We start from the raw sequence: 27,526 nt of genomic DNA on the forward strand, positions 1-27,526 counted from the left end.
AAAATGGTGATAAATGGTGATATATATTTTACACTTTAGGTTTACTTATCCTAAAACTTACCTACACCTTTCCCAGCCTTACTTCTCTTTCCCTTTAAAGATCTTCATGGAACCAAAGGGCCTCATTCAGACTTCCCTTTTATTACATCTGACAAGTGATTTTCATATGGGTATTTAACTAAAGTTAATTAAATTAGATCCCAGGAACATACACATACAGGGGGAGGAGAGGAGAGGGGAACAATTGACCAAGATCAATTGGAGCCACTGTTGTTGCAACTTCCTTTTCAAATAAAAGCAGACGCATTGGGAATGCAGAATTGGCCTCTTGACTCCTTGTCTTGGTGAGAAGCCTGCTGGGGGCCCTTTCCATTTCTCATCCCAAAGGCCAACCTGGCTGAGTCTAGGATGAGGATGAGGGACTTCTTCAGGACCCATGCTATCATTGTGGTGCAGGTGCCATGGGGGACAATAACAGACCCCCAGACACCTTCCAGCTTCTGTCGAATCTCTTTAATGCTGTTAACGCCAAGTCTGGAAAACGTTCAGGACAAAGTTCTTTTTTCGTTCTTTTTAATTACAAAACTAACAGCTGTTAGAATCTTTTTTTTTCCTTTTTTCTTTTCCCAGCTACAAAATACTCTGGGGAGATGCATTATAATTTAAAATATATAATATTGCACAAACAACCAAAAGATTAAACTAAAGAAATTACAAAGAGAAAACCCCCCATCCCATCAAAAAGATTCAGCATTCTCTCCATCCCACCCCCTCATTGAAGGTTTGAAGTGGAAGTGACCACCTCTCTTGGCATCCCTGCCTCGATCCAATTAAATCACTGAACACACCAGACTATGTACAAGAATCACCAGAGCAGCATCGTGAAGCACCAGGGTCTCCAGGGATTCCTGCAGCCCCTCATTTCCCCAAGAGAGGTGTAGCTTTTCCAGAGTGAAGCATAAGAGCCATAGGGATTGGGTCTGCCTTCAGAAGAAGAGCTTTTCCAGAAGCCTGGTGAAAATCTCAGGTCACCTCCAGCATATCCCTTCCAGAAGCAGAAGGGTTGAGGCAGAGAAACTGAGCTTACCAGGGATGTAAGTATTCAGCTTTGATCACTGCTCTGTACCACTTGGAGCTGGCTTGTGTCCTAAGATCCAGGTGACGTGTGTAGTTGGCTGGGCAACGTACCCCACCAGGCAATGCACAGAAGGGTCTGGAGAGGCCCCTCCCTTCTTGGGGAGGGGAAGAAAAGCAAGAGCAGTCTCTTGCAGGTGGCACAGCTGGGCTAAGGACTTGGGTGCATCTGACATGAACAAGCCCTGGGAAAGGCATTGGGGACATACCAGCCTGGACTGGATGCAAAATGGAGAACTCAGGGTTTGGTCTCTAGATTCTGAACCACGAGGAACCTTTCCAGGAATGGAAAATACCTGGGAATGGGATATTCCCAAGAGGGGCTAATTTCCCAGAGTCAAATGTCTCTTACCCACTGGAATAGGAACCAAAATGTGTTTGCCATGCCTGTCTAGCCAAAGGGAGGTGACATGGCCTTCCTTGCCTGCTTATGGGTGGACAGTGTGTTGACTTAGCTTCTTCCAAGAGACTGATGGTTCAGTTCCTGTCCCCACAGGCAGAAGGGATGGAGCTATTCCTTAGACCTTCCCAGCAAGAATCCCCAAGAACAGTGGGTATTCAGCAGAGAAATGTAGGCTCTTCCGGTGAGGGGGTAGGTCTCCTCCCCCTAAGGTCATCCTATGGTTGGCACAAGTCAGAGTTCTTGGTTTGGATTTTGTGAGCCCCCTCCCAGCTGTGAGCAGAGATCCACAGGGCCAGCAAGGAGCAACCCAGAATCTGTGCCTAGAGCTCTAGTTGATAGAGGCGATTTGGGGGACATTCTTGATCAGTGTCTTCCAGGGCTGGGCTGAGACGATCGAGTGAAATGGGAGGTGCTGTGGAGGGGGAGCTGCTTGCCCTGGCTCCCCTCATTCCCAGTCCTCCCACTCTACATCTTCCAGCTGTAAATGGGAGGAATAATGGAGAGCACAAAAAGAAATTTACTCCTTTAAGTCAAGCCCAGATTCAAGCTCCCCTTGCTGCCTCCATTTCCAGAGAGCCCTCCTTCACCCCCGTCACCCTGGGCCATACAGTGGCCCTGAGAGTGAACCACTAGCCTTAACGGAATGTATTTGGGGAGCAGAGTTGTCCTCTGCCTAAGGCGTGGATGTGCTGCTCTGATCATTTCAGACCTAAAGGAAATGCTTCCACCAACCAACACTGGACTCTATAAGGGGGATGCCTTGCCCACGGGAACCAAGTCAGTCAATTCCTTAAGGAAAACTGTCTCCTGCTGAACAGATTAAGATGGCGGCTCAGAGAGACAGAGAACTTGAGAGTGGCATTATAATTAGAAGCAAGTGTGGCCCTGGACTAGAGGCACTCACAGGCTCTTCACTAGAGGCTCCAGCACTCTCGTCCCCAGCTGAAGTCTTCCCAGGCCGTTTCTCTTGGCCTGCTGTCAGCTGATCCCTACTGTGACGGGTTACAGAATGACTCTGCTCAGGGACACTGTGCGTCAGGTTTTCAAAGAGGGCTTTTTAAACAAAAGCCGTGAAGCCCCTGCAGCATGACAGGGCTGCATGGGCCTTCCCTGCCGTGGGTGCCGTGAGATCACAGGTGCCAAATGCTCTTGCAGGTATCACTACCTCCTCTCCGGGCTTCAGTTCCCAATATGAAAAACGAGGCCCTTTCCGTGCCTCTAATCTGTTCACCTCGTTAGCAGGTTCATGAGCTATGTGATAGAAGGAATCACGTGGTTCTCTGTGACAGTGGACGTAACAGTGACTTGAATCGTATGTCTGGGCTGGAGCATCAGTCCTGTCACTTATTGGCTACATGAGCTTTTCTCCCAGCCTCTCATTTAAAATGACCCACTCATGACTTTGAGCAGTAGTGAAGAATGCGTACTAGGCCTCTGAGCTTATAATACCTAGACTGGGTCTTGTGGTGGTAACATCTACTAGTGCTCCCATGTCCCAAGCACTGTGACTGACATGTCTACATACATTGTCTATGACAGCTTATAAGCTCATAATCATCAATTCCAGGTTTCAGATGAAAAAACAGAGGCTCAGGTTAAATGATCAGCCCTAGATCACATTGTCTTTTGTCTGCAAGGCAAGAAATCTACTCAGGTCCCACACCGGGGGACCATGAGTCAGAAGATCTGGAGCAGGGTCTGGCATCTGCATTCTTTTAATAGTTCCTTGGTGATTTTGACACAGAGCTAATGTCAGGAACTCTCCCATTCATCCATCCTGGAACTGAGGGGCAGCAGAGCCTGCCGATGACAACTGCTCAGGGCCTGAGTGGGAGGTCCCAGCTCTCTTCCCTGCAGTCTGCCACCTCAGAGAGGCACAGGTATGCACCCTGAGGGGACAGTTGGGCTTGGTGGGGAAAGGCCTCAGACCCGGGCTCCCCGGGATCGCTTCCCTGTGGCCAGCCAGGCCCACTCACCTCACCCGAGGCATCCACTTTGGAAAGTGCCATCTGCACCTCTTCTTCGGTCATGTCCAAGTCAAAGTCCTTCTCCCAGTCTTCACTGATGTCTGTGCTTGAGCCTGGAACCACAACCCACAGTGGCGAGGTCAGGAAGGGATGTGTGAAGAGGTCGCAGCTGGGGAGGGGAGGGGCGGTGCTCCTTAAAGGGCTTGACAAATATACACCAGAGGTCTTCGCCTTCTGCTGCCACTCTAGCTCACTCCCTACTTTAAGGAATCTAAGGAATAATCCTAGATTCAGTCAAAAATTTAACCAAAAGAATGTTCACTGTAGTGCTGCTACAGTGATGAAAACTTAGAAAACCACCTCAAAGTCCACTGATAAGGGAATTACAAACATAAATAAGTGGTGTGATGGAATAGTATGTGACTTTTAAGTTTAGGCTGTAGAACAGTTATATACATTTAAATGGTACTAAACTATACTGTTAAGTGAGGCAAAGCAAGTTAATGAGTAATAGAGAAGCACTTTGGTCTAGGGGTCCCTTGGGAGCCATAAAAATCTTCCAGAAGAAATAAACAATGAATCTCTTCCTCTTCACTGACCACATTCTACCTGCACTGATCTTGCTACTCTGGAAACACACCAGGCACATTCCCACCTTAGGGCCTTTACGTGGGGTGTTCCCTTGTACCTGGAACTCTCAGATATCCATCCACAGGCCAACTCCTTCACTTCCTTTACACCTTTGCTCAAATCTCACCATCTAAGTATGACCTACCCTAACCATCCTTTTAAATTGCAACATATTCCTTATACTCTGCTCTGGTGGTTCTTTTTCTTTTTTCATTGTTTTTATCATTTTCTAGCATGTCATCAGATTTAATATGTTTATTGTTTAACAATATAGGAGCTGGAATGAGAGCTTCCTAAGGGCAGGCAGGATTTTTGTTTTATACTCCAAGTGACTAGAACACATAGTTTGTAATCAGTAAATATTCTTAGACCCTTTCTCTAAACCAGGGGTTGCCAAAATATGGTCCATGGACCAAATCCACCCTATCACCTATTTTTGGAAATAAAAATTTGACCCACAGCTATGGCCATTTGTGTACACATTGGCTACAGCTGCTTTGAGGCTACAGCATCACAATTGAGCAGCTGGGCCATAGACTGTATGCCCCAAAAAGTCTAAAATATTTGTGATCCGACCCAATCCAGAAAAAGTTTACCTATCACTGTTCTAGGTAATTCTAATACCTGTTGAAGTTTAATAACTACTGCTCCAAAAATTCATACTTGGTTATGATTTCTTACAGGCAATATTTAAAAAATGTACACTGAAAGTTATTACTAAGAACAAAAGTACAAAAATAGTCCCTGTTAAAAAAAGTATATGCAGTAAGATTCCATTTTAGAAATACGCTCACAGATGCAGCACGCGCACAGAAAAGGTGAGCAATAGCCCACAGAAATACTAACTATAGTTATCTGTAGGTGATGAGGTCATGTGGTAATTTTTCTTGTTTCCCCTCCTCCTAAAAGGAACATGTATTACTTTTTTTTTTAAGCACCTTAAAAAGCATAGGCCCGATTCCCCCAATAGCATGACCCTTGAATAATCTCCTTATTTCTCGTCTACCTTGCTCCTCACCAGATGCCTAGGCTCTGAGACCCCCAAGACTCACCCCCACATTCCTTATAAGGGGGTCTCACAGTGTTCTCTTTTCTAGCCACCTGGCTCACTAAAGAGCATGGTCTCTGGAAACAAGCAAACAAGCAGACCTGGGTGGACTCTCTATTCTAGTGTATTTAAAAGCTTGTATTTATTTTTAGAGAAAACGGAAAGGAGAGAGAAAGCGGAAAGGAGAGAGAAAGCGAGGGAGAGAAATATCAAGGTGAGAGAGAAACATCAATCTGTTGCCTCTTGTATGTGCCCCAACTGCAGGGCTGAACCCACAACCTAGGCACATGCCCTGACCGGGAACCGAACCAGCGACCATTTGCTTTGCAGGACAATGCTCAGCCACCTGTGCCACACAAATCAGGGCAGAATCTCTACTCTTTTTATCCATTATAGTTTTGGGGCAAGTTATTCAGAGCTTTAGTCTATTTATAAAATAAGAATAAAACTACACTCTTTGCAAAGAACCACTGAGGGAGCTTATTAGAATGCAGATTCCTGCTTCTCCAACCCTCTCATTCAGATTCAGCAGATCTAGGTGGTGTCCCAGAATTCTGCAGTTCCCTGGATGATTCTGTGTAGACCAGAGCCTGCCGTTTGATACATACCAGAGCTAATATCAGAGATGGCAATGTAAAGTGCCTATAACATATACACATAGTGGATATTTAACAAATAAAGTTCTTAGAGGCCTCTTCTCAAAGTTAAGTGGTGTTGCACATGGCCCCACAACTAGTCAGGGGCAAATCTGCAACCCAGACCCAGTTCTTCTGATTCCATATTTAAGTCTCCCTGTACTCTCAGGGCACTTTGGTGGCAACATACTTGACAGTCTGACAGTGCAGGCTTCCTGTGGGATAAAAGCCAGACTCCTGGCTGATTCATGACTTCGGAGGTGTGGCTGTGGCCATGACAGCTTTCCCTAACCTTGGGTTACCCTCTAGGTAGAATTAAGTGAATTAAGTGAAATTCTCTTCCTCAGGCTTAAATGCTAGGGCAGACACTTCCAGGGATAGAAAACAGAATATCAGCTGAACTTTTTAGAGCACGTCACATCTACCTCCTAGGGTGGGTATTTACAGTTCCGATTTACAGATGAGGAAATGAAGGCTTCGAGTGGCAGAGAAGTGAACCTGGGCTCTGCCATCTGCCTCGTCCCACCATCCTGTTCTGTCACATACAGAAAGTACTAAGATTTCTACAATACAGCCCTGGCTGGTGTGGCTCAGTGGATCGAGCGCTGGCCTGTGAACCTAAAGGTTGCAGGTTCAATTCCCAGTCAGGGCACATGGCTGGATTGTGGGCCAGGGTCCCTGGCTGGGGGCGTGTGAAAGGCAACTAATCAATGTATCTCTCTTACACTGATGTTTTTCTCCCTCTCTTCCCCTCTCTCTAAAACTGCATAAAATCTTTCAAGAAACTTCTGTTATACAGTGCACATGGCAGAACACTCATCTATGCAACAACAATTTTAAACTTCATGATGGAGTTTTTCTGCTTTTTGATTACTAACCTCAGGTAGGAAGCAGCTCTACAATGACGGATGGGGATTGCCCTACGACCTGGGAGTCCCCTGTGTCTAGACCCCAAGAGACTCTGTTGCATCCAGAAACCAAGCCTCTCTCATGTCACCTTAGGAAGTGACCATAAGAGGAAAAGGAGTCACTCTGTCTCTAAGTCTCCATTGTCCCTTTTAAGATTTACTCCCTCTACTCTGTTCCCGCTGTCCTACCCTAGTCTAAGACTATGGCTTCCCCCCACTGACTACAACTACTTCTGGTGGGCCTTATGCATCAAATCCCCAACTTCTCCAAGTGCATTAGACAGTAAAACAGAGTAGTTTAGTGCTTTCACTGCATCTTCCCCATTATCTCATTTTGTTCAATCTCTTCCACCCACCATTCATTTTTTCTGATCATGCTCTCTATTCAGATTCCAAACGGAACCTATAATTCCTTAGCCCTACAACTATTTCACTGTTATTCCCCACCTTATCCAGCTCAGATTCCACAAGCCATCATTCTGATCACTTCTTGGATGTACTTGGACTCTCTTCCTCCACTAACTTCATCTGGCTAAATTTGAACCTTGGTTAAATCCAACTCCCCACCTGCTCTGTGCCTGTACCTGAGCAACTGAATGTAGCTCGACAGAAGTGCGGAAGTGCTGACTGTGGCCTCGCAGTTCATGACCGCCACCTCCAGTGGGCCCTCGGTACCACTCACCAGCAACCCCCCACTGCCTACTGGGCCCATCACCTACCTACTCATCCACTCTCCTAAAGGACTACTTCTTACTTTTTTGAATACTTATTGGGTAGGTAAGTGATCTGTTTCCTACCAGTAAAAAATGGGGAAAATTGCACAGGTCTTTGTGAAGATTGAGTGATTATGCATATCAAGTGCTTAGCACAGAGCTACATGGAAAGTGCTCAGAGAATAGTAGCTCTTATCACCACCATCATTTCTCCAAAGCAGGGCTCTACTCAAATTTCTTCCCTGATCGAGGATCTGTCATGGAACAATTACTTTCAGTTTATAGAGCAATAAACAGAAGCTTAGAGATCAGTAAATTTTCTGAAGTCACATGGCTTATAAGCAAAGTAGGCACTTGAACCTGGAGCCTCGACATACAAGGCTCTTAGTATAGGCTGGCCACATAATGTAAGCAGCATGCCCTGCTGCTTTGTGGCACTAAGTTCCACCTTCTAAATTCAGCCTAAGTTCTTAAGTTCTATTTCTGAGCCAATCTGTCCCCCTTTCTTGTTCCTCCCTCTCCTAGGAGACGAGAGAGAAAAGTGGGCTTTGGTCACTAGCCTTGCAATGTGCCCCATGCCCTCTGCTATATGGACTTTATAGGCCTGCTCAGCCTGGACTCCTCTCCTGCACCTGCCCCAAACGCTCCAACTCTCCTATACAACACTTGTCTCCTCAGTGGAACACTTGCTGACGCCCAGAGGCTCCTTCTTTCTTTGACCTTCTCCAGTACCATGTCTGTCCCATACTGCTTCATGCTTCATCATAAAGACTGTAGCTTTTGCCCCTCCCTCCTCAGTGCCTCATAAAGAATAGGTAGGAGCTCAATGGATGACCTCACTGAACCAGAGTCAGAAAGCAAGCACTGTGTTGGAAACTAGATACCCTGCAGTTTCCATCAGGGAGTAGGGTAGGGTGTAGTGGAGCCCATTTCTCCAGTGGATTGAGCACCAGCCTGTGAACCAAAAGGTCACCAGTTCTATTCCCAGTCATGGCAGATGCCTGGGTTGCGGGCCGGGTCCCTGATTGGGGGCATGCAAGAGGCAATTGAGTGATGCTTCTCTCTCCCCCTTTCCCTCTCTCTAGAAATAAATAAATCTTTAATCTTAAGGTCACCCAGGAAAGAAGATCCTTGACATCAATCAGTGTCACAGGAATACCTACCCCAGGATAAGGTTAAACTGTACAAAAGGATACAAAGCAGTACAGTGTGGTAGGTAGTTAAGGGTATAGGCTTCAAGTCAGACAGACCTGGGTCTGACTCTGGACTTGCTACTTCTGGCCACGTGAATCAGAGCAAGATATCATTTCTAAGCTTCACTTTCTTTATTTATAAAATGAGAACAGTAATACTGACCTCAGGTTGTAAGATATGAGAAATTAAAGGCTATGTTACACACTTAGCACAGGATCTGACATAAACCTTATTTTTTGACTCTAAAATCCCAACAGTTATAAAATGCATCCTTATTTCTGAGAACCTGTGCATTTTGGAATTGATGGAATATGGTAATAAATAATATATAGAAGCCATCATCATCAGTATCACAAATGAAGGACATCTGCTTCTAGAACCCTCACAAGGGACAAGGAGGCGAGCCTCCCTTGTGAGGTGTCAACTCTCACCTGCTCTGCCCCATACACTCCCTGGGCTTTGGCCTGGACTTACCTTTCTTTCCATTGTTGGAGGGTGTAGACTTCCCACTGTCCGAGTTCAGCTCAAACACCCGTAAGTCTGTGAGCACCTCCTCCCTGAGAGTCTCTACTCTGGCTGGAGGCCTGGGCTCTGGGCCACTGGGGCGGCCAGCAGGGGTGTGGGGCTTCAACTGTGCTGGGGGCGGGGGTCCAGTCTCGCCCGCATCCACAGCCAGGCTCTGTTCCTCCAAAGATGCCTCTAGAAGCTTTTGGGACAGGTCCTTGGGCAGCACTGGTGCCTCAGGTGTGGTGGCAGGTTTGGCGATCTGTGTCACAAGGGAGACACTCTCACTGCTCTCTGACGGGGTCACTTCTGGTGGAGGCTCTACTGGGATCACCAGATTCTCTTCACAGGGACTCTGGGGGCCAGGTTCTCCTTCAAGGGATGTGGATGTTTTAGCCATAGGAGGCTTTGCCTCTTTCGGAGATGTGGGTGAAAGGCCAACAAGCTCTTCTGTTGAGAGACAAAACAGGGAAAACTGGTTAGCACAAGACAACCTTGGAGCTCTCTGAAGAGAGGCCTCAGGTTCCCTCTAAAGTTTACTCTCATCAAGACCTGGCCCTGGCCAGGTAGCTGAGTTGGTCAGGGCGGCATCCTGATACACCAAGGTTGCAGGTTCGATCTCCAGTCAGGGCACATACAAGCAGCAACCAATGAATGTATAACTAAGTGGGACAACAAATCAATGTTTCTCTTTCCCTTCCTCTCTCTCTAAAATAAAAAAAGAAAAAAAGGCTAAAGGCTGCCAGTTTCCTCACCATTTTCCATAAGGTTCTTCTGCAGATATTCCCTATATTCCCTGTCCAAGTGTCTACTGCCCTTGAGGCCTGGCACCTGTCTGGTTGGGCACCTGGCTGCCAGAAACGCAGCCCACAACGGTATTGTAGATTAATGAGCCCAAGACTTGTCAGTTTTATTTTTCCTTTATCTTAAAAAAAATTTTTTTTCATTTATTTATTTTTATAGAGAGGAGAAGAGAGGGAGAGAAACATCGATCAAGAATTGGGGACCTGGCCCACAACCAAGGCCCGTGTCCTGACTGGGAATTAAACCAGTGACCTTTCCGTGTGCAGGATGATGCCCAACCCACTGAGCCATACCAGTCAGGGCTATCTTTTCTTTGTCAGTCAGTTTTGAGTTCAGGTCAGGCTCTGCTACATCCTAGGTGTGTGATCTTGGGCAAGGCACTTAGCTTTTCTTTAACTTACCTGCCTCACTCAAAAAAGAGGGATAATGGAGTTGTGATAACCACCACACATATAAAGCTCTTAGTACAGACTGGCATATAATATAAGCACTTAACAAATGTCTTAATATTAAATCATATAGGCGCCTCCAACACACCGTCCTAAGCTGAGCTGCCACAGAGGATGTTCAGCTCCCTCCCTAAGCCAGCAGTTCCCAAGTCATTAATATTAATGAGCTTAGCCACAGAAACTTAAAAGGTGGGATAAGAGGCTCTGGAATGTCAATAAGCATCCCAGGTGACTCTAAAGTAGCTGGTCCATGGCTGGCAGGAGAACTGCTGCAACTGACACATGTGCTTTCTGTACCTAAGCCTGGGTTTCCACCAGCCTGAGGAAACACCTCCTTGTCAGCTCAGCCTGTCCTCAGCACGCACACACGCTGTACTCATTCCTTCCTCTCCCCTGGGGTGCCATCTCTCTCCAGGCTGCAGACAGTCCCCCAGAGGCAGGACCTGGTACCTGCCCATCACCTCTCCATACTTCTTACCTTCTTCCTCTTCCCACCCAGGCTCCTCAGTGATGCTTTGTTCTGCCCGCTGCTTCAGGGCATCCCTCCGGGCCTGTTCCTAAACGTGGGGGAACAGATGGCCAGGAGCAGTCAGAGCACTCTTCCCACACCCGGATCCTAATCCCAGAGCTCTTACTACCCCCGTCCCCGTCTTTCCTCAACAAAATCCAGCCTGCTTCTCCCGCGGCTGAATGGAGTGCCTCCCCAGGCTAGGCCAGCATACCTGCTCTAGTTGATGAACTTTATAGAAATAGCGATGCCAGAATTCTGAATGGGAAACAGCTGCTGGCACCTAGAAGGACGGGACAGCAGAGATGGGACGTTTGAAGTGGTTGTATGGGGTCTGCATCCCCAGTTTATCAGTCAGCTCCTAGCCACTCTAGATTTTAGACATAGTAAGAGGCTGAGCAGTGATTAAACAGGGCACTCTACCCTACCCCGACCCCTGCTACCTTCTTGGCTAGCTTGACCCAGGAGGGAGAAAAGAAATTCCATCGGGCTTTGCCAGCCCTTCCATTGCTCACTATGATGGCCAGAAACCTGGCAAATCAGTTTCCCTCACACAGATTCTTGGCTGGTTTGGCTCTACAGGGCTGCCCACTGCTCTCTGAGCCAGATACTCTGAAATGAATCTGGACTTGTCCCACCTCCCGACACCTCACGCTGGGAGCTGGCCGGAGGTCTTGCTAATTGGGCCCTCACCATCTTGGTGTAGAGGGCCCGGATGGAGGGGCTGCCTACAAGGAGCTCTGAGATCTCCCCCTTCTTCTCCTCCAAGCAGAACTGGGAAAGCCAGGCATCAAACAATTCCAGAGGCCCTGTGGAAGGACAGACACTGATGGTCAGAGATCCCTGAGTCTGGGGAAAGAACACTGGGCCTACAGAAAACACACCTAAACCAGGACATGGACAATGAGGAAAGCTTAAGGTCTTCTTCAAAGCCATTTGATCCAAGGTCGGGGGAAAGGCAGGGTGATGGGCTGGGTGGACCTTACTGTTGCCAGGGCACAGCACCTAAGTGATCTCCAGGGGGGGTTGCAGACTCCATTCTCTGCCATGCCTGCTCGCTTTTTAGCCCCCACTGCGTGAGGCCACTGAATCTCTTCTCTGAAACTGCTGTTCTCAGGCCACCCATGTTGCCAGATCCAATGGCAACTTCTCTGTCCTCTCTCATGCGACCAGTTCACAGTTTCTGACCCTGGGAGCCACTGCATTCCTCTAAAAGTCCTCCAGATCCTGGGGTCCAAGTGTCTCCTGGACACGTCTACTTGCACAGGTGCTGCAAACCCAACTCATTTTCTTTCCTGCCCAACCTGACCCACACAGTGATCCTCTGGAAAAGTGGGGACCCTCCTAGATGCCTCCCTATCCAGTCGCTCTGGATTCCACTTTCTTAGTGTCTCTCATATGCACACACTTCTCTTCACTCTTTCTGCCACTTCCTAGTTTCTGGCCCCACCTCTGATGTGAGGGCTGCTACCCAGCCTCCTAACCGGTCTTCCCATCTTCTCTCTCTCCCTCTACCTCATCCTTCACAACACTGCCCAGGGTTCTTTTATGAAATGTAAACTCTGATTACATCAGTCCTCAAAACCCTTTAACAGGCTTTTAAAGCTAGGGTCCAAAGATGGCCTTCAAAGGGTCAAGGAATTCCCATTTTGCATATGCAATTTTGTGGAGAGAGAGCTTGTCATTTTCAAGAGATTTTTAAAAGACTTTGTGACTTAAAAAAAAAAAAGTCAAGAAGCTCTACTTTGAGCATTTTAGGACAAAATTCAAACTGGTTAGTCTGACATCCAGAGCATTCCAATCTGGCTCCCTCTGTAGCTCCTACTGTTTTGATTCCCTCACATGCACCCTTTCCAAATGCCTAGGTCCTCCCTGTTCTTTTTGGACCTTTACGTGTCCTGTTGCTATGCCTGAACACCCACCCCCCACTTCTAAAGGTAAAATAAGTTTACTGCTAACTCATCCTTAAAACCTCCTTTCAACTGTCACATCATAGGTTGCCAGGCTGGGCTGCGTGTCATCCCTCTGGGTTCCCACTGCCCCCACTGGTTCTAGAGAAGCAGTCACTCCAAATCTACTATCTTTGCTTTATTTACTGTTTCCTGTGTCCTTCTTCCAAGAGCAGGCTCCTGGAGGTCTGGACCAGGTTGTGGGTTTGACTCATTTCTGAACTCCAGTTCCCAGCCTCGGGGTTTAGCAAACAGTCAGGGCAGCAGGGCTGGGAAGGCGCCTGAGCTGAGGATGAGGGAGAGGATCAAAGTCTCTGCAGACAGGGATGAAGAGAGCCTGGGTTCAGGGAGGAAAAGAGACCATCGACCCATCGCACCAGATCTAAGGTATACACTAGTCCCACTCTGGTCCCTTTACACAGTGGGTGCCTGGCCACTGCTATCAGAGACAAACAGGGAGCACAGACCAGATGCCCCTGGTCTCCTTGCCCTGCACGCCCACCCCCTCACCGCTACCCTCTCACCATCTGGTTCATTGCAGTAGGTCGCCGGATCTGACTGCAGGCTATAGAGACGAGCCTATGAGAAACAGAGAAGACTCTTCAATGAGGCAGCAGAGCAGCTTCTCCAGCAGACACAGACATGCAGATGTCTGTGAAGACCCTGGCTGGCTGGACCACCTCCCTCAAGGTTGAGCCCAGTGACACCACTGAAAATCAAAACTAAAATCCAAGACAAGGAAGGCATCCCACCTGACCAGCAGGGTCTGATTTTTGTGGGCAAACTATTGGAGGATGGCTGCACGCTCTCAGACTACATTCTTCAGAAAGAGCCCACCCTGTATCTGGTGCTTCATTTGCGGGGTGATCTCATTGAGCCATTCCTCTGCCAGCTCACATGTAAGTACAGCTGCGACAAGGTGATCTGCCACAAGTGTTATGTTCAGCTGCACCTCCACTCTGTCAATAGCTGCAAGAAGTATGGCTACACCAACAAACATGTGCCCCAAGAAGGTTAAATAAGTCCCTTCCACCACTTCCTTGGGCCCACAGGGTAGCATTGTGCCTGAACCCCAAGGCCGTGAGGCCTCAATAAAGTTTCCCTATTGCTGACTGAAGCAGAAAAGGAAGGGAGGGAGGGAGGAAAAAAAGAAGAGAAGAGCAGAGAAGAGAAGAGAAAAGAAAAGAAAAAAAGAGAAAAGAAAAGAAAAGAAAAGGAAAAGAGAACATAAACTCTGGGATGTTGGGCAAAGAAAGCACCCCTTTCTGCCACAGCACTCAGTCAACCACAGCCCAGCTTCTCCCCTGTTGGCTACCATATCCACAGGGCACTTGTCAATTAGTACCGTGGCTAGGGAGCGGAGTGCTGGGCTAGAAGCCCAAAACTGGGGCTCTGAGAAAAGTGATCTCTCACCCAGTATTCCACTCCTGGGAACTAAGAAAATACAGTGTAAACAGGCAACAAAATTATATGTATGAAATTAAATTATGTGAAACGTGAAAAATGCTAATGCAAAAATATTAATAAAGTCCAAAATTATGGACAAGTTTTGAAAGAATGTAACTTCTCTAAATTAAAACCATTCATCAAGAATTTCTTATCCCTGGCTGGGCTGCTCCGTTGGTTAGAGCGCTTGTCCCGATGCACCAAGTTATGGGTTCCAACCCTGGTCAGGGAACATGCAGAAATCAACCAGTGGGTGCACAAATAAGTGGAATAACAAATTGATTCTCTCTCTCTAAAATCAATTAAAAAAATTTTTTTGTTAAAGAATTTCTTAACTTGACAGCCATCTGCTAAGTGAAACTAAGCTGTGCTGCTATTAGGGCCACAGACATGGCAAATTGGAGCTGGTCAACAGAAAGCCCCACCTCCCGTCCTCGGCGTTATGCGAAGTGCGGGCTGGCCGCCTGCATCAGAGCTTCAGCAAGTGGTTTTGGTGAATCACTGCTTTAATTTAAAATCCTGTAATTTAAAAATTTTCACAATTCCACTTGTTCACTAAGTGGTGGTGCCAATTCTAATGCTAAAAACACACTTGAAAAATCAGTATGTTCAGAATGGAAATTCAATGTGGTAAAGTGCTGCGAAGGAGGCTAAATTGTTATGACACTGTGAATTTAGGAGAAAACATTCCATGAAATCCAAGAATGATGAGAAAATAAAATGCAGTAGAAATACAGACATTCTCCCCCCTGCCCCTTGTACATGTATTCCTATTAGGAACTAGCCTTTTTTAAAAAAATTATTTATTTATTTTTAGAGAGAGGGAAGAGAAGGGAGGAGAGGGAGAGAAACATCAATGTGTGAGAGAAACATGGATCGGTTGCCTCTCGCACGCCCCCAACCAGGGACTTGGCCCACAGCCCAGGCTTGTGCCCTGACTTGGATGTGAACTGGAGGCCTTTTGGTTTGTGGTATGATGCTCAACCCACTTAGCTACACCAGTCAGGGCTGGAAATTAGTCTTAAATAACCCAAATGTGGAGAAGATTATGCCTGTAAAGATGCTCCCTACAGCATTCCTTATTATGGTTGAAAGCTGAAGGAATCCAAATGTGCAACATTAGAGAAATCACTAAATAAATTATGCTATATTCATTTGCAAGAGTTTAAAGACGTTAAAAATGATGGTGGTTAGGAAAGGTGCTAACTTTATTGCAAATTTTTTAAAAGGTTACAAAATTACACATATAAAGTGCCTTTTATGTTAAAAAGAAGAAAACCCAAACTGTCTTTACCTATGTTTGTAAACAAAAAGAAATGAAAGGCTAAACACTGCCAAAAAAAAATCGGTGGGTTTTTTGAGTGATGAGATTATAGGTTTAGAAATAATTATCTTCCGGCTTATCGGTATTCTCCAATTTAGTTATATACATGTATTTATTTTGTAGCCTGAACATGTACTGCTTTTGTGACTACATGTAGGAAGCTGGAGCCCAGTGTTGTTAGGCAACCGCAGTGGAGGCCACTAGTGAGTACCTTGGTGCCATCATAGGGCTCAGCTGTGCCAGAGGGCGTGCCCATCAGGGTGATGACATCACAGTCGATGGTTTTGTCTGGTGAGGGAGCAAAGGTGTCGGAGATCACCCCTAGGAAGTCAGACAGACCCTTCTTCACTTTCTCCGTCGCCCCCGAGGAGCCTTCAGTCTGCAAAGAGAAGCCAGCAGAGGAAGCAAGTGGCCCAGGAGCAGGCTACAATCTGGGGTATGGGGCATGGAGGAGTGAAGTGTCAGGGGCAAAGCGTACTGTGTATGTGGGGACCAGGAGTGCTCATGACCTCACACCCCATCTCTGGGGCTGGAGAAGGAGAGGGAGACAGCCAGGGTTTCCATCCCCCAGGTGGGGGTGCAGCACAGGGCTGCAGTAGGCCTTGTAGGTCGGAGCAGGGCTTCGTGACTGGCTGTTCATCAAAATTTCAAGGCCAGCCAGACCGCGCAAAAACTGACCGGAGAGAAGCCATGCTATGGACATTCAGTGGGGAAGAGGACCTATGAGGAGAGTGATGAGAAAGGTCCTAGCTATGGGGTCAAACTTGAATTTGAATCCCAGCTCTACTACTTGTTGATTAGGAGACCTAAATCCTCCTTGAATCTCTGTTTCCTTATCTGTAAAATGCAGATACATATATTTCCTGCAGAGAGCTATTGTGAAGATTCAAAGAGATAAGACATGTACAATGCCTAACACATAGCAAACATTGTTTTAAAAAAAAGCAATACTGAAATATCACAATTCCATCATCATGACTGCTCAGGAAATAGATATTTTATATGAAGGCTGAGGAAATACGGGCAGGATTAGAACAGATAATCTTGCCTAGAGGAAAGCCTGAGACCAGCTGAGGGGCTCTGTAGAGACCTCACAGAAGGGGAGAAGTGGGACACCAGGCTTGAGCCACACTGGTCAGAATGCCCCCCAGCAACCAGAGATGAGTTGCTGAGTGACAGGGTGTGGCTCTAAAGACCTCATGGAAAACTACAGTATTTATGCCTAATTAGGCTGCCCAGGCACTTTAAATCTAGAACGTATCACAGTGCCTGGCACATGTTGGCATAGGTATACAACCATATTTGTTGAATGAAAAAAAGGAGTAACAAATAAAGAAACAAGTGCTGCTTCTGCTACTGCCTGGACTTATCACAGTTCAACAGGGTTCATGCTTATCAGGAGTTGGGGTTAGCAGGCAGCCAGTATTTTACAACATTCAACAAAACAAGCCTGGCTAAAAAATCTCCAAAACATGTTTTTCATAACATGGCCTATAGTCACAAGGCAACTGATTTAGCTGGCAATCAAATTAAGAAACTGCAGTCTGTCCCAATACCAAAGGAAAAATTGTAATATAAAACCAGTATACTGTACTTTATCATAAACTTGAGACTTGCAATGATACTTTTGATTATACACAATTTTCATTCGCACACTGACTTCAGAATCAAACTCCTTTCTCACAAGAGAATTCCACTGCACGTCTCTGAGTAATAAAAACAGGGCCAGTAAGAATATAAGTTGGTACACCTTTCTGGAGGACAGTTTTGCAATAGATATTAAAAGGCCTAAGACTGTACTGACCCTATGATCCCTTCCAATATTTTATCATGAAGAAAATGTTAAGGGCAAAGATTTAGCAATCAGAATGTTCACTGTAGCTCTGTTTACAATACTGGGAAAAACATGAAATAGCAAACTAGGAACTAGTTAAATCCACATAGTAGAATACCATGCCATTTGTGATGCTGCAGAATGAGGTCTGCAATAAGTCAAAAAGTAGGTTACAAGACATGGTATTTAGTTGATTCCAATTCTGAAAAAGAAAGTGTAAATAAGGGACATACTCCCCACATAGTAACAGTAGTTATCTCTGGGAGATGGAATCATGGGTATGTCTAGGCCTTTCTTTCTTTCACTTTTACTTGTATGTATTTTCTAAATTGTCTAGAATGAATGACTTCGATAACAGGAAAACATTTGCTAAGACAAAGAGAAGTGAGAAATCTTAGTATTACTTAATATATATATGTAGCTTGTTTGCTTGATAGACACAATTTTTTCAAAATGAGAGTCTATGGGGATAAACAATCACACAAAAAAAAAATTGGAGAAAGGTTGGGAGCGCCACCGCAGTCCCAGAATACATCACGCTGTGAGGGGCAGCCCCTTCGTGGACAGAGGTTGTACTCACAGCCAACTTCTCCTTGACCACGCTGGCCGTGGCTGCAATGGTGCAGGCTGTGTCGTGCTGCACCACCTGGGTGAACTCTGTCAGGTCCCGCTTCATGAACTCCAGGGCTTCGGAGGACTATGGGAAGACAGAGAGGGATGACAGAGACAGCTCTCTCCACCACCCTTTGTTCCTGTTCCCTGTGCTTCTTCATACCAGATAGACACATGGAAAACTCAAGTGACACGGGAGGCCTGAGCTCAGAAACAATGCTCACTTGTTCCAATTCCACAGCCTGGTATCTAACAACAGAGAGCGAAGAACTTCTTGCTGCTCTGAGAACAGGAATTGACTATCAGCCCAGACACGTACAAGCTAGGTAACCAGGAGTTAACTCTCATCCAGTCTTTGATTGCCTCCCAAAGGCAACCAAACTAGGGGACTAGATCAGTGGTTCTCAAGAGTGAACTGGGGAAGGGGACATATAATATGAAAACAGATTTTGTTGCATTGCTTTTATATGCTTTAAGACATGACATTTGTTTCAAATAACATGAAGAAAAGGTATGTGATTTTTTTTTTTTAATCAAAGGACAGTGTTTGTTTTTACTTTTTTTGTTATGGGGGGATTTAGTTGAAATGAAGCAGTATGTAAAATTATTTGTCTGAAAGGTTTAATAAATATGTTGCAATAATAATGAAGCTTTTATGATTAATTATTGACAATTTAATGCCAGTAAAAAGGTGTATTGATTTTTACATTCAACAAAGGGAGTGTTAACAGAAATATTTGACTGGACTCTCTCTGAGGCTTTCTCGGTCCCATTCATTCATAAAGCTTCTTTGGGCAGAACTGGTATTTGCTTCTGTTAGATCAATCTGCTTCTTACCCTGCACTCAGAACCAACTTAAGGCAGCAGGTGTTCAGCTCTTGTCTAAGTGTTGCCTTGTCTGCTTCATCTTCACCCACTAAATGATGCCTTCCTGAGCTAGCTCTGTACTCGCCTGCAAGCCCTCTCATTTTACACAAGGAAAGCCACCTGCAATTTTTTTAGCATGCTTTTGAGTATTCTGGTGATGTGTTTGTGGAAGGGTGCTGCTTAGTTTTCATCAGCATTGGAAGTCTCTGAGTGAGACAGTCTCATCCATCAGCCACAGGCTACTCTGGGGGTGGGCATTATGCCTCCCTATCAGCTTCAGGACTCCTCTATTGGGATAGAGAGGTTGTTTATTAATTCTCTCTCCATCCACACGGCCACCACCTTAGTCCAGGCCAACCTGGGCTCCTCCTAGGTGGCATCAGATGCTACTATTAAATTCTCTTCCTGATACCAGTGGGAGCGTTGTTAAGTCAGAGCAGAGAGCAGACCATGTTTAGTCTTTGATGGTTGCACAGCATCCTATGAGCAAGTATAAATCTTAACACTCACTTGCAAGGCCCACATAATCCTGCTCTGGCGGACTTTCATCCCCCACTGCCGTGTCCCTCACTAAGCCCCACCTGGCCTTCCTCAAGTTTCTCAAATGTTCTAGCATCTTCCCTACGTCAGGAGTTCTGTACATTATTCCTCTCCTTGACACACAGTTCTAACTCTTCAAAGCAAAGCACAGAACAAAGACAATGAGTGAGCCCTCTTATCTTGCCAACTCCTGTTCCTCCTTCAGATCTAAGCTTAAATGTCACTTCCTTGGAGCAGCTTCCCTGATGCCACCTCATTCTAGGATGGCTCCCCTGCTTCGTGGTCTAAGAGACCTGCACATTGTCTTAACATTTTTCATACTTTAGACCCAATGTCTATTCTCCTGTATAAGCTGTGCGTTCCATGAACATACAGCCTGTTCTTAATTCACTGATGTTTCCCCAAGTGTCTGACAAAGAGCTGGGCATGCAGTAGGCACTCAAAAAATGTTTGCTTGTTACATTTACATGTGACAAGGCAACTTTAATTATATAACCACCAGCATGATTACTTGATGAATGGTTATCTCCCTCACTAGACTGTGAGCTCAGAGGTGACAAATATGAATAAACATGTTGCTTGTTCTCATGAAGGTCACAGACTATTGGGGAAAATGCTCGCATAACAGTGCTAACAAGCAAGGAAAGACCAGTGACCAGAGTATTATGGGGAGCTTGGAAAGACTTGGATTGTGCCCTAAAAAATGGGCAGGAGTCAGCTAAGAAGCCTGGGTGTGGTGGGGCATGAGTTTACTGAGGCCTACAAGCATGTTAATCCTAATGAATACAACAGGTAAAGCAGAAGTGGTGAGGGATAAAGCTAGAGAGGTTGCCAAGGGCAGCCATGGAGCACCTGGTCAGCCCCGCAGGCGATGGGGAGCCACTAAAGGTTTGAAAGAGGGGGGAATGATGAGACTTGCATTTTTAATTGGTCATTCCAGGGACTGATACGGTCTAAGGGTGACAAGATTAGAAGAGGGAAGACCAGCCAGGAGGCTGCTGCAGGAAAGAAAATAGAAGAATATGAACAAGGACAGTGCTGATAAGGATGAAGAGGATGAGACTGGTTCAAGAAACATCAGGCGAAAAAGATGGATTTGGTGATTAAATAGGTGTATTGACTGAGAACAAGATAGAATCAAGGAAGAGCCACTGGCTGCTAGACTGGGTGATAAAGTTGATGCAGTGCTGCTAACTGAGAGAGAAAATGCTGAATGGGGAGCAGCTTTAGAGAAAAGATGATGACAATGACTCTGGTCATGTAGAATCAGCAAGGACTATGGGGTATCTGGAACTGTCCAGAAGCAGCTATTCTCAAACACAAGCTCAGAGAAAAGGACTCAAACAAGTCACCCTAACAAGAGAATGGAGGTCACCCAGAAGAGTTTATAAACAGAGAAGTGGACTGAGGACAAGGACCCTCAAACACTACACCTTTAAGAGGCAGGCAGAGGAAATCAAACTCCTGAAAACAGAGGCAAGGAAAGCCTGGCGAAGTATGCGGAGAAGTAAGAGACGGTCACGCCACAAAAGCCAAGGGAGTAGAGTTTCAAGAATGAGGTAGTGATCACTAGTGTCAAATGCAGCAGAAAGGTGCAGGAAGATAAGGGCTGAAAACCACCCACTGGATCTGGCAAGTGCTAGGTAATGCTGAGTGTGTAAAAAGATAAGTTTATACATCGTGGCTTCAGGGGTGGGGAGGAGTTAGAAGAGATCATGCTGTTGACCTCTAATTTTAAAAAGTAGGAGCTAACGCTGTCTCCCTGAAGTAAAAGGGAAATCGTTGACCAGGGGACTTGAGGGAAGAGTGAGGTTTGGGGAAAGTTTCTGAAGGCATGGGGAGGAGATAGAGACTGAAAATGCTTACCTGGGGTGCTCAGGCCCAGATGAGGTTGGGGAATCTATGGTAGGGCCAAGGAGCAATGGTGACTTTCTCTACCAGTGTCTGCGGCCAAGTGTTCTTGCACTCGCACTCTCTCTCTCTCTGACACACACACACACACACAATGGGAAGAGCAGAGGAAGGCAGATTATAGCACCACCTCAGAGCTAGTCTTTGAGGCAATGCATACTATGCAGTACAAGAAAATTGAAGGTGCTGGGAACTGAGTAGTCGAAATGGAAGGAGGCTAGGAAGAAGGGAAGCAAGGCCACGAAAGCACTGAAAGACCAAGAAAAAAATGGAAAGAAAAACGGACTAGTAGAATTTAAGAAGTTTCCCCAATACTCTCAGTACTTAATAAAATAGCCAACACTTATTATATCATATTTACTGTGTTCTAGGTATTATTCTTAGTGCTTTACATATATAATCATTTAATCCTGACACAAATCCTACCAGGTATGTGTCAGTATTCCCATTTTACAGATGAGAAATGGTGGCTTAGAGAGGTTAAATAACTTGCCCAGGTTCATGTAAAAGTAAGCAGCTAAAAGAGGGAAATTAAGCCTTCTCTTTACAAACGGGGACTTGTTAAAGGCAGAAACAACACTTACCTCTCCCACTTTTTCTTTCAAATGAGAGTTCTCCAAGAACAAAGATGGAAGGTTAATCAACTACCTATTTTTCATGCCTTATGGTAAACCCTGAGGGAAACACACGGGAGGCCTTCAAACACACCTGCTAATTGACTGTCAGACTCTTAGAAGGTTGAACAACCAAAAGAAAGCCACTCGGAGGTCTCTTTTATTAAATCTCAGTGTGAAACTCTCTTCCTTGGTTCTCATCAAAACAAACAGCTCAGGACATTCTCAGATCTGCTGGACTGGAGCTGAGAAGAGTACACAGGCCAGGGAGAATAAAAATGCTCCCAGAGTAGACAACTGACTTGACTGAGGCCAGAAACCTCCTGAAGTCTGTGCTAAAGCAGGGCTCACCCCAAAGGCTTGAGTAACTAGTTAAACAGTGACTAGTTTTCTTCCAGAATTCATTTGGGATGGTTCTGACAGACAAGCCCGCAATGAAACAGAAACACACAATGGCGCTGTTCACTGACAGAGTCAAGTCTCATTCATCCCACAGGGATTGCGGTCTCTCCACTAGACTGTGAGCTTTGTGAGGCCCAGGACTGCATTTGCTTGGCCAACATCGGTATCCTGAGAGCCGGTCAGAGAGTGCTGGCTGGGGCATAAACGCTAATATTTAAATGACTATAGGAGTAAGTTTCTATTGCTAGAATCCCTTATCTTCAAGGTTTACATCAAATGTTTTCTGTTCTACGAAGTTGTGAATTTCACGAGCTGGTATAAATTGCTCGTTCCTATGGGTTCCTACGAAAGGGTCTCTCCAGCCTTTAAAACAATCTTTACTTCACTGCCTATTGTCACAATGGTCTGAGTTGGGGTCTGTCCTTCCACAGACAGAAAGGGGCTAAAAGTAGGGAGAGTCGTTCTCACCCCTGAGGCCTGGCACCCACACAGGTCGGGCGGGGACGCTTCGACCAAGTTGCAGAGGTGTCGCCGGTCCGGCTTACCTTTTCCTTGACTGCCTGGTAGCTCTGCTGCAGCCAGCTCCTCCACCATCCCACGTCCTCCCTGTGGAAGACAGACACATTTGGCAGCCCTGCAGTGCGACTCTTGCCCGCGCAGTGATCGGGTCTCAGCCTCCCCCTCAGAAGTGGCCCCGCGGGCTGAGGCTTCGCAGACCGCTTCCCCACCCCCCTCACATTGAGACTCCGCCTCGCCCTTTCAGCTCCGTCCACCGCTGCCCTGGCCTCCTGTTCCCCACGGGGACCCTGGCCCAGCACCCCAACCCTGGGAAAATTCAGGCCCCAAAGCCCGAGAGTTAGATGACGGGCTCACCCTTCCGCCATCTTGCCTGCATGACATCACCACTATTTACTGACCTTTGACTTACGACACGGCACCGCCCCCTCAAGCACCGCCCTAGAGCACTCGGTCCAATCCTCGAGTGTACACCGTCTTCAGCCCAATCTCCTCCCTGCTTTATGATTAGGCTCCGCCTCCTCGAGCTTGGTCCATTCTCTGTTTCACCCTTAAACTCCGCCCCTGAAGGCTTGGACCAATCCACAGTTTTGTCTTAAGGCCCGCCCCCCCCAGCACTAGCTCCTCCCCCATCAACCTCATCTGTATGGATTTCAGCCAACATCCCCTACGGTGGCCGTTATGGAACTTTGCCGTCCCTTTGGGTGGGCAGTGGGAAACTGGGAGTAGAGGGAAGAGAGGGATCCCGGTGGGAGGGAGCCGGGCCGGAGCTCGTTCAAATGGATCCCAGAGTGCAGGGCTAGGACCGCCCCCCTTTATGAAACCAGCCGCGTAACAGTTGTTCGGGGGCTCTTCGGGCTAGTTCTACAAGCGCAGACCGAGGAGCTCCGGGCCAGCGTTTGGAGTTTTGTGGAGAAAAATTTAGGTGACCTAAATGCAGCCTCTGGAGATACCGGGAGATACACATTCAGGAACCTCTCAACTCTTGGTGGCCCAACTCAATAAATCGAGCTGGATGTGGTTAGGACAAATGCAGAGACAGCCTGGAGGAGGGGAATTGAGATGTTAGAGAGGAGAGGAGAAGAGACAGAATGGGGAGGGAACCCACATACTTTGCAGTCAGGGAACTTGCTGTTCCCTCTGCTTACAATGCTCTTACCCCAGATATCTATGTTTTCCCGACCTTTGCCTCCTTTTCCACTCAAATATCTCTTACCCACCCTGACCACATTATTTAAAATTGTATCTTGGCCCTGGCCAGGTAGCTCAATTGACTAGAGTGTTGTCCTGACACGCCAAGGTTGTGGGTGTGATCCTGGGTCAGGGCACACATTAAGAATCAACCAAAGAATGCATCGTAAGTGGAACAACAAAGTGATGTCTCTCTCTCAAAAAATAAAAAGCTGTCTCAAAGCCCCAGCATTCCCATTCTTCTCCCCTGCTTATTTTTTTCTCCAGTCACTTATCACCAATCTGAAATACTATACATTTTTAAGAAAATTGCCTGCCTCCCTCTGACTAGAAATGCGACTTCCATGAAGTCATGAGTTTTTGTCTGTCTTGTTTATCTGTCTACCCCTAGCACCTAGAACAGGTACCAGGAACAAAATAGGAAAAATTTATTGAGCGAACAAAAGAATAAATATGAGGAGAGCAAGGACAAAATCAGGACTAATTTGGAGCAAGCTGGAGTGACTAAAACGAAAAGAAAAAAGAAGATGGAGGTGAAGCTGTAAAGATCATTAACGTCTAAATTCCTTGGATACAACCTTGGATGCAGCACTAAAAATTCAAAACTAATTCGTGGATAGAGGGTCACCAAAGACTTTTTGAATAAAGAAGTGACTTGTTCTGTGAAGGTGACGTGACCAAGTGATCATGTACTACTGTTAACAGGTGTAATGGGGCCACTTATTAAACAGGTGAACATTTTACAAAATGTACCTTGTGTGATCTTCCCAATAGCCCTATAAGGTAGGAGCAGTTTTTAATCTCTATTTTATAGTTGAAGACACTGAGATTTCAGAGAGATGGAGTTACTTTCCCAAGGTCACACAGCTAGGAAATGGCAGAGCTCTGATTTGAACAGTGTTGTCTAATAAAATCAAGTTTCTGCACATCTTATATGTCTTGACTTCATTCAGCCTCATGTCCTGCCTTCACACCCCGATGATAAGCTGCAGACAAGCAAGGACTGTATCCTGTCCTTTGATATATTCACCTTATGCATTCTCCCATCCCCAAGCCTAGCACAGTGCTGGCCTATGAGGTCCTCAGTGTGTGTGGACTGAGACTCTCTGCTTGGATCTCTTTAATCTTCCCCACACCTTGACCCTTGGCTCCCTTAACTGACATCGAGAAGATCTGGATTCAAATCCTGCCTCAGCCACTTCCCAGCAATGTGATCAGTGTCTTCCTCATTAAAATGGGAACAGGATTCATGGCTGTTATGAATATTAAGTAAAATAAGTAAAACACCCAACACATTGTATGGCGAAGTCCTCAAAGAGCTAATTATTATCTTATCCCCTTACCCTGTCCTTAGAGGCTAACACATTGCTAGGCACTTGTAGAGCGTTAGTAAGTATCTTTTTATATTTATTTTATTGCATTTTTCATAACCACTTATCTCCCTTATAACCCCTCTCCAAATAAGAATATTTTGAATTAAATATATGTTGAAAAAAAACTGGACTGGGTGTCAGCAGAGGTAGATTTTCTTCCTGGGCTGAAGACATTGGTCACTTTTTCTCTCTGGAACTGTATTTTTTTCCACTGTCCTCAGGACCTCAAGATATCTTTTAACAATACCTTTTAGGCAAAATATGAATGCATGGATTCACCCCATCCTTGACCCTCAGACCCCGCTCTGACCCACATCCCCACTCCTGCACTCCTGGACCTCTCTTGGCTGATGATTTCTGTCCCAGGATACTCCTGCCTTAGACTCCCAAGAAGCCCTGACTCCCGGTTGCCACCAGGTGGTGCTGTGGATACATTCAGGTAAGGCTGGCTTCCAGGCTCCAGGCAGGGCTTACAGGAGTGGCCCTAGGACGACTTTCTGGCTCCTCTGGAGAGGCTGGGCTTCCCCAGCAGAAGGCAGCTAGTCTGGGAATGATTCTGGGAGGTGACATTCGCAAAGACTTCCCTATTTCTGCTGTGGAGATTCCAGCATAGACTTGGCAGCAGGACTAGCTACATAATCTGTGGGACCCATTGCAAAATAAAAATGCCTAAATTGCTGGTAGAGGTAGCACAAGGCATGGGTTCTGGTTCAGCCTTTTAGAGCTGACTGTTAAAATTACAAGAATTTTATAAGCTAGCTGTTTAGCACAGCCATTATTTTTGAAAAGTGGTATAAACTTCCCTGATTGGTGTTGTTCAGTGGGTTGGGTGTTGTCCCACAAACTGAAGGGTTGGCGGTTCAACTCCCAGTCAGGGCCTGGGTTGTGGGCCAGGTCCCCAGTTGGGGGTGCAAGAGGCAACTGATCGATGTTTCTCTCACACATCCCTGTTTCTCTCCCTCTTTCTTACCCTCCCTTCCCCTCTCTGAAAATAAATAAAATATAAATAAAATAAAAAATGATATAAACTTACAATTAAATAAATAAAAATAAAGGTAATATCCCAAACTCATTATGTAATTATTGTTATACATTTCATTATCATCTATGCTTTTGAAGTGACAAATTTATTGTATCTGTAGGGTTGAAATACTATGCTGTGTCTTTTACTGTACATCTCTTCCCAACTCTGCGTACAATGATGTCACATTGATAGTTTAAAATCGATGAAGGTGGGAGTGCTTACATCATCAAAATCTACAAACACTACATGTCATGCCCCCTCTTCAAGACAGTTATTGAACTTTTACCAGTACTCCCCTGGTCCTGGTTTTACTGTGTGATCTTGAGCAAAGTCCTATTCCTTCCAGCCTGATATTATTATAAAAGAATATGCATTCTTTTACAATCTACAAAAGGTGGGGACATCCTTTGTGTGCTGGTCACTGTTATCTCATGTAACACTTAGAACCACTGAGCAGGTGGATTATTGTGGTCCAAGGAGCAAAGGATGTTTCCCAGAAAGAGCTGATGACTTTGGCTCCCAAAAATTGCCTATCACTGAAGGCTTCCAGAAGGTGGTGCTGTGGACTGGTTCAGGTAAGCAAGCCACATTACCTTGCAGTGCCTCTTTTTCTGCATGGGTTAGATGATGATGATGATAACAATAATAATAAAAAATAATAGTCTTCCCAATGGCTCCAGCATTGTTTTTGGGACTCATGAACCATAAGCCTGCTTCGTGACTGTATCTGAGAGTGGTAGAGGAAAGATCTAGGCTCCTCTGCTTCTGCAGGAGGACACAGCAGTGAGAGATGAGAACTGGCATTTTCTTCTTACTGTCACAAGAGTAAGGCTTTTTCCCAAAAGGGGGGCTGGGGCTGGATGCTTCAGGAGTTCAGGAAATGCCAGCCCCAAATATGCTGCTTTGGTATATTGATTATTTTGGGTTGAAGTCACCTGAAAAACAGCAAGTTCAAGGAGAGGAACTCAATTGTCATAAATCCCCTCACTTGGAGTTCATCAACCTGGGAAGATGGACTCATCACAG

At 46.0% G+C, this 27,526-nt stretch overlaps 1 protein-coding gene and 1 pseudogene across 2 annotated transcripts; one reads left to right on the forward strand and one right to left on the reverse strand.

Moving 5' to 3' along the window:
- Positions 1-4: 4 nt before the first annotated feature.
- On the reverse strand, positions 5-23,310 carry BSDC1 (BSD domain containing 1). Of its 2 annotated transcripts, none has more exons than XM_054571907.1 (11): positions 23,270-23,310; positions 22,942-23,002; positions 18,031-18,147; positions 15,828-15,995; positions 13,371-13,425; positions 11,591-11,706; positions 11,112-11,180; positions 10,868-10,946; positions 9,107-9,586; positions 3,514-3,617; positions 5-2,015 (listed from the first exon to the last, which is right to left on the reverse strand). In XM_054571907.1, exons 1-11 carry the CDS (start codon positions 23,278-23,280, stop codon positions 1,983-1,985), a joined length of 1,293 nt encoding a protein of 430 aa, XP_054427882.1. In that variant the 5' UTR covers positions 23,281-23,310; the 3' UTR covers positions 5-1,982. The 2 variants fall into 2 exon arrangements, with proteins under 2 accessions (XP_054427882.1, XP_054427881.1); XM_054571906.1 differs by lacking the exon at positions 5-2,015 and adding an exon at positions 2,028-3,426.
- On the forward strand, positions 13,465-13,868 carry LOC129069273 (ubiquitin-like; annotated as a pseudogene).
- Positions 23,311-27,526: the final 4,216 nt, after the last annotated feature.

This window comes from Pteronotus mesoamericanus, unplaced genomic scaffold (genome assembly GCF_021234165.1).
Source record: "Pteronotus mesoamericanus isolate MK-2021 breed Mesoamerican mustached bat unplaced genomic scaffold, CSHL_Meso_final contig_221, whole genome shotgun sequence".
Lineage (NCBI taxonomy): Eukaryota > Metazoa > Chordata > Mammalia > Chiroptera > Mormoopidae > Pteronotus > Pteronotus mesoamericanus.

Coding starts and splice junctions, on each gene's coding strand:
- BSDC1 (XM_054571906.1), bottom strand. Junction 15,996..18,030: donor TGGTCAAGGAGAAGTTGGCT/GTGAGTACAACC, acceptor TTCTCTTTGCAG/ACTGAAGGCTCCTCGGGGGC. Junction 13,426..15,827: donor AGCCCTATGATGGCACCAAG/GTACTCACTAGT, acceptor TGTTTCTCATAG/GCTCGTCTCTATAGCCTGCA.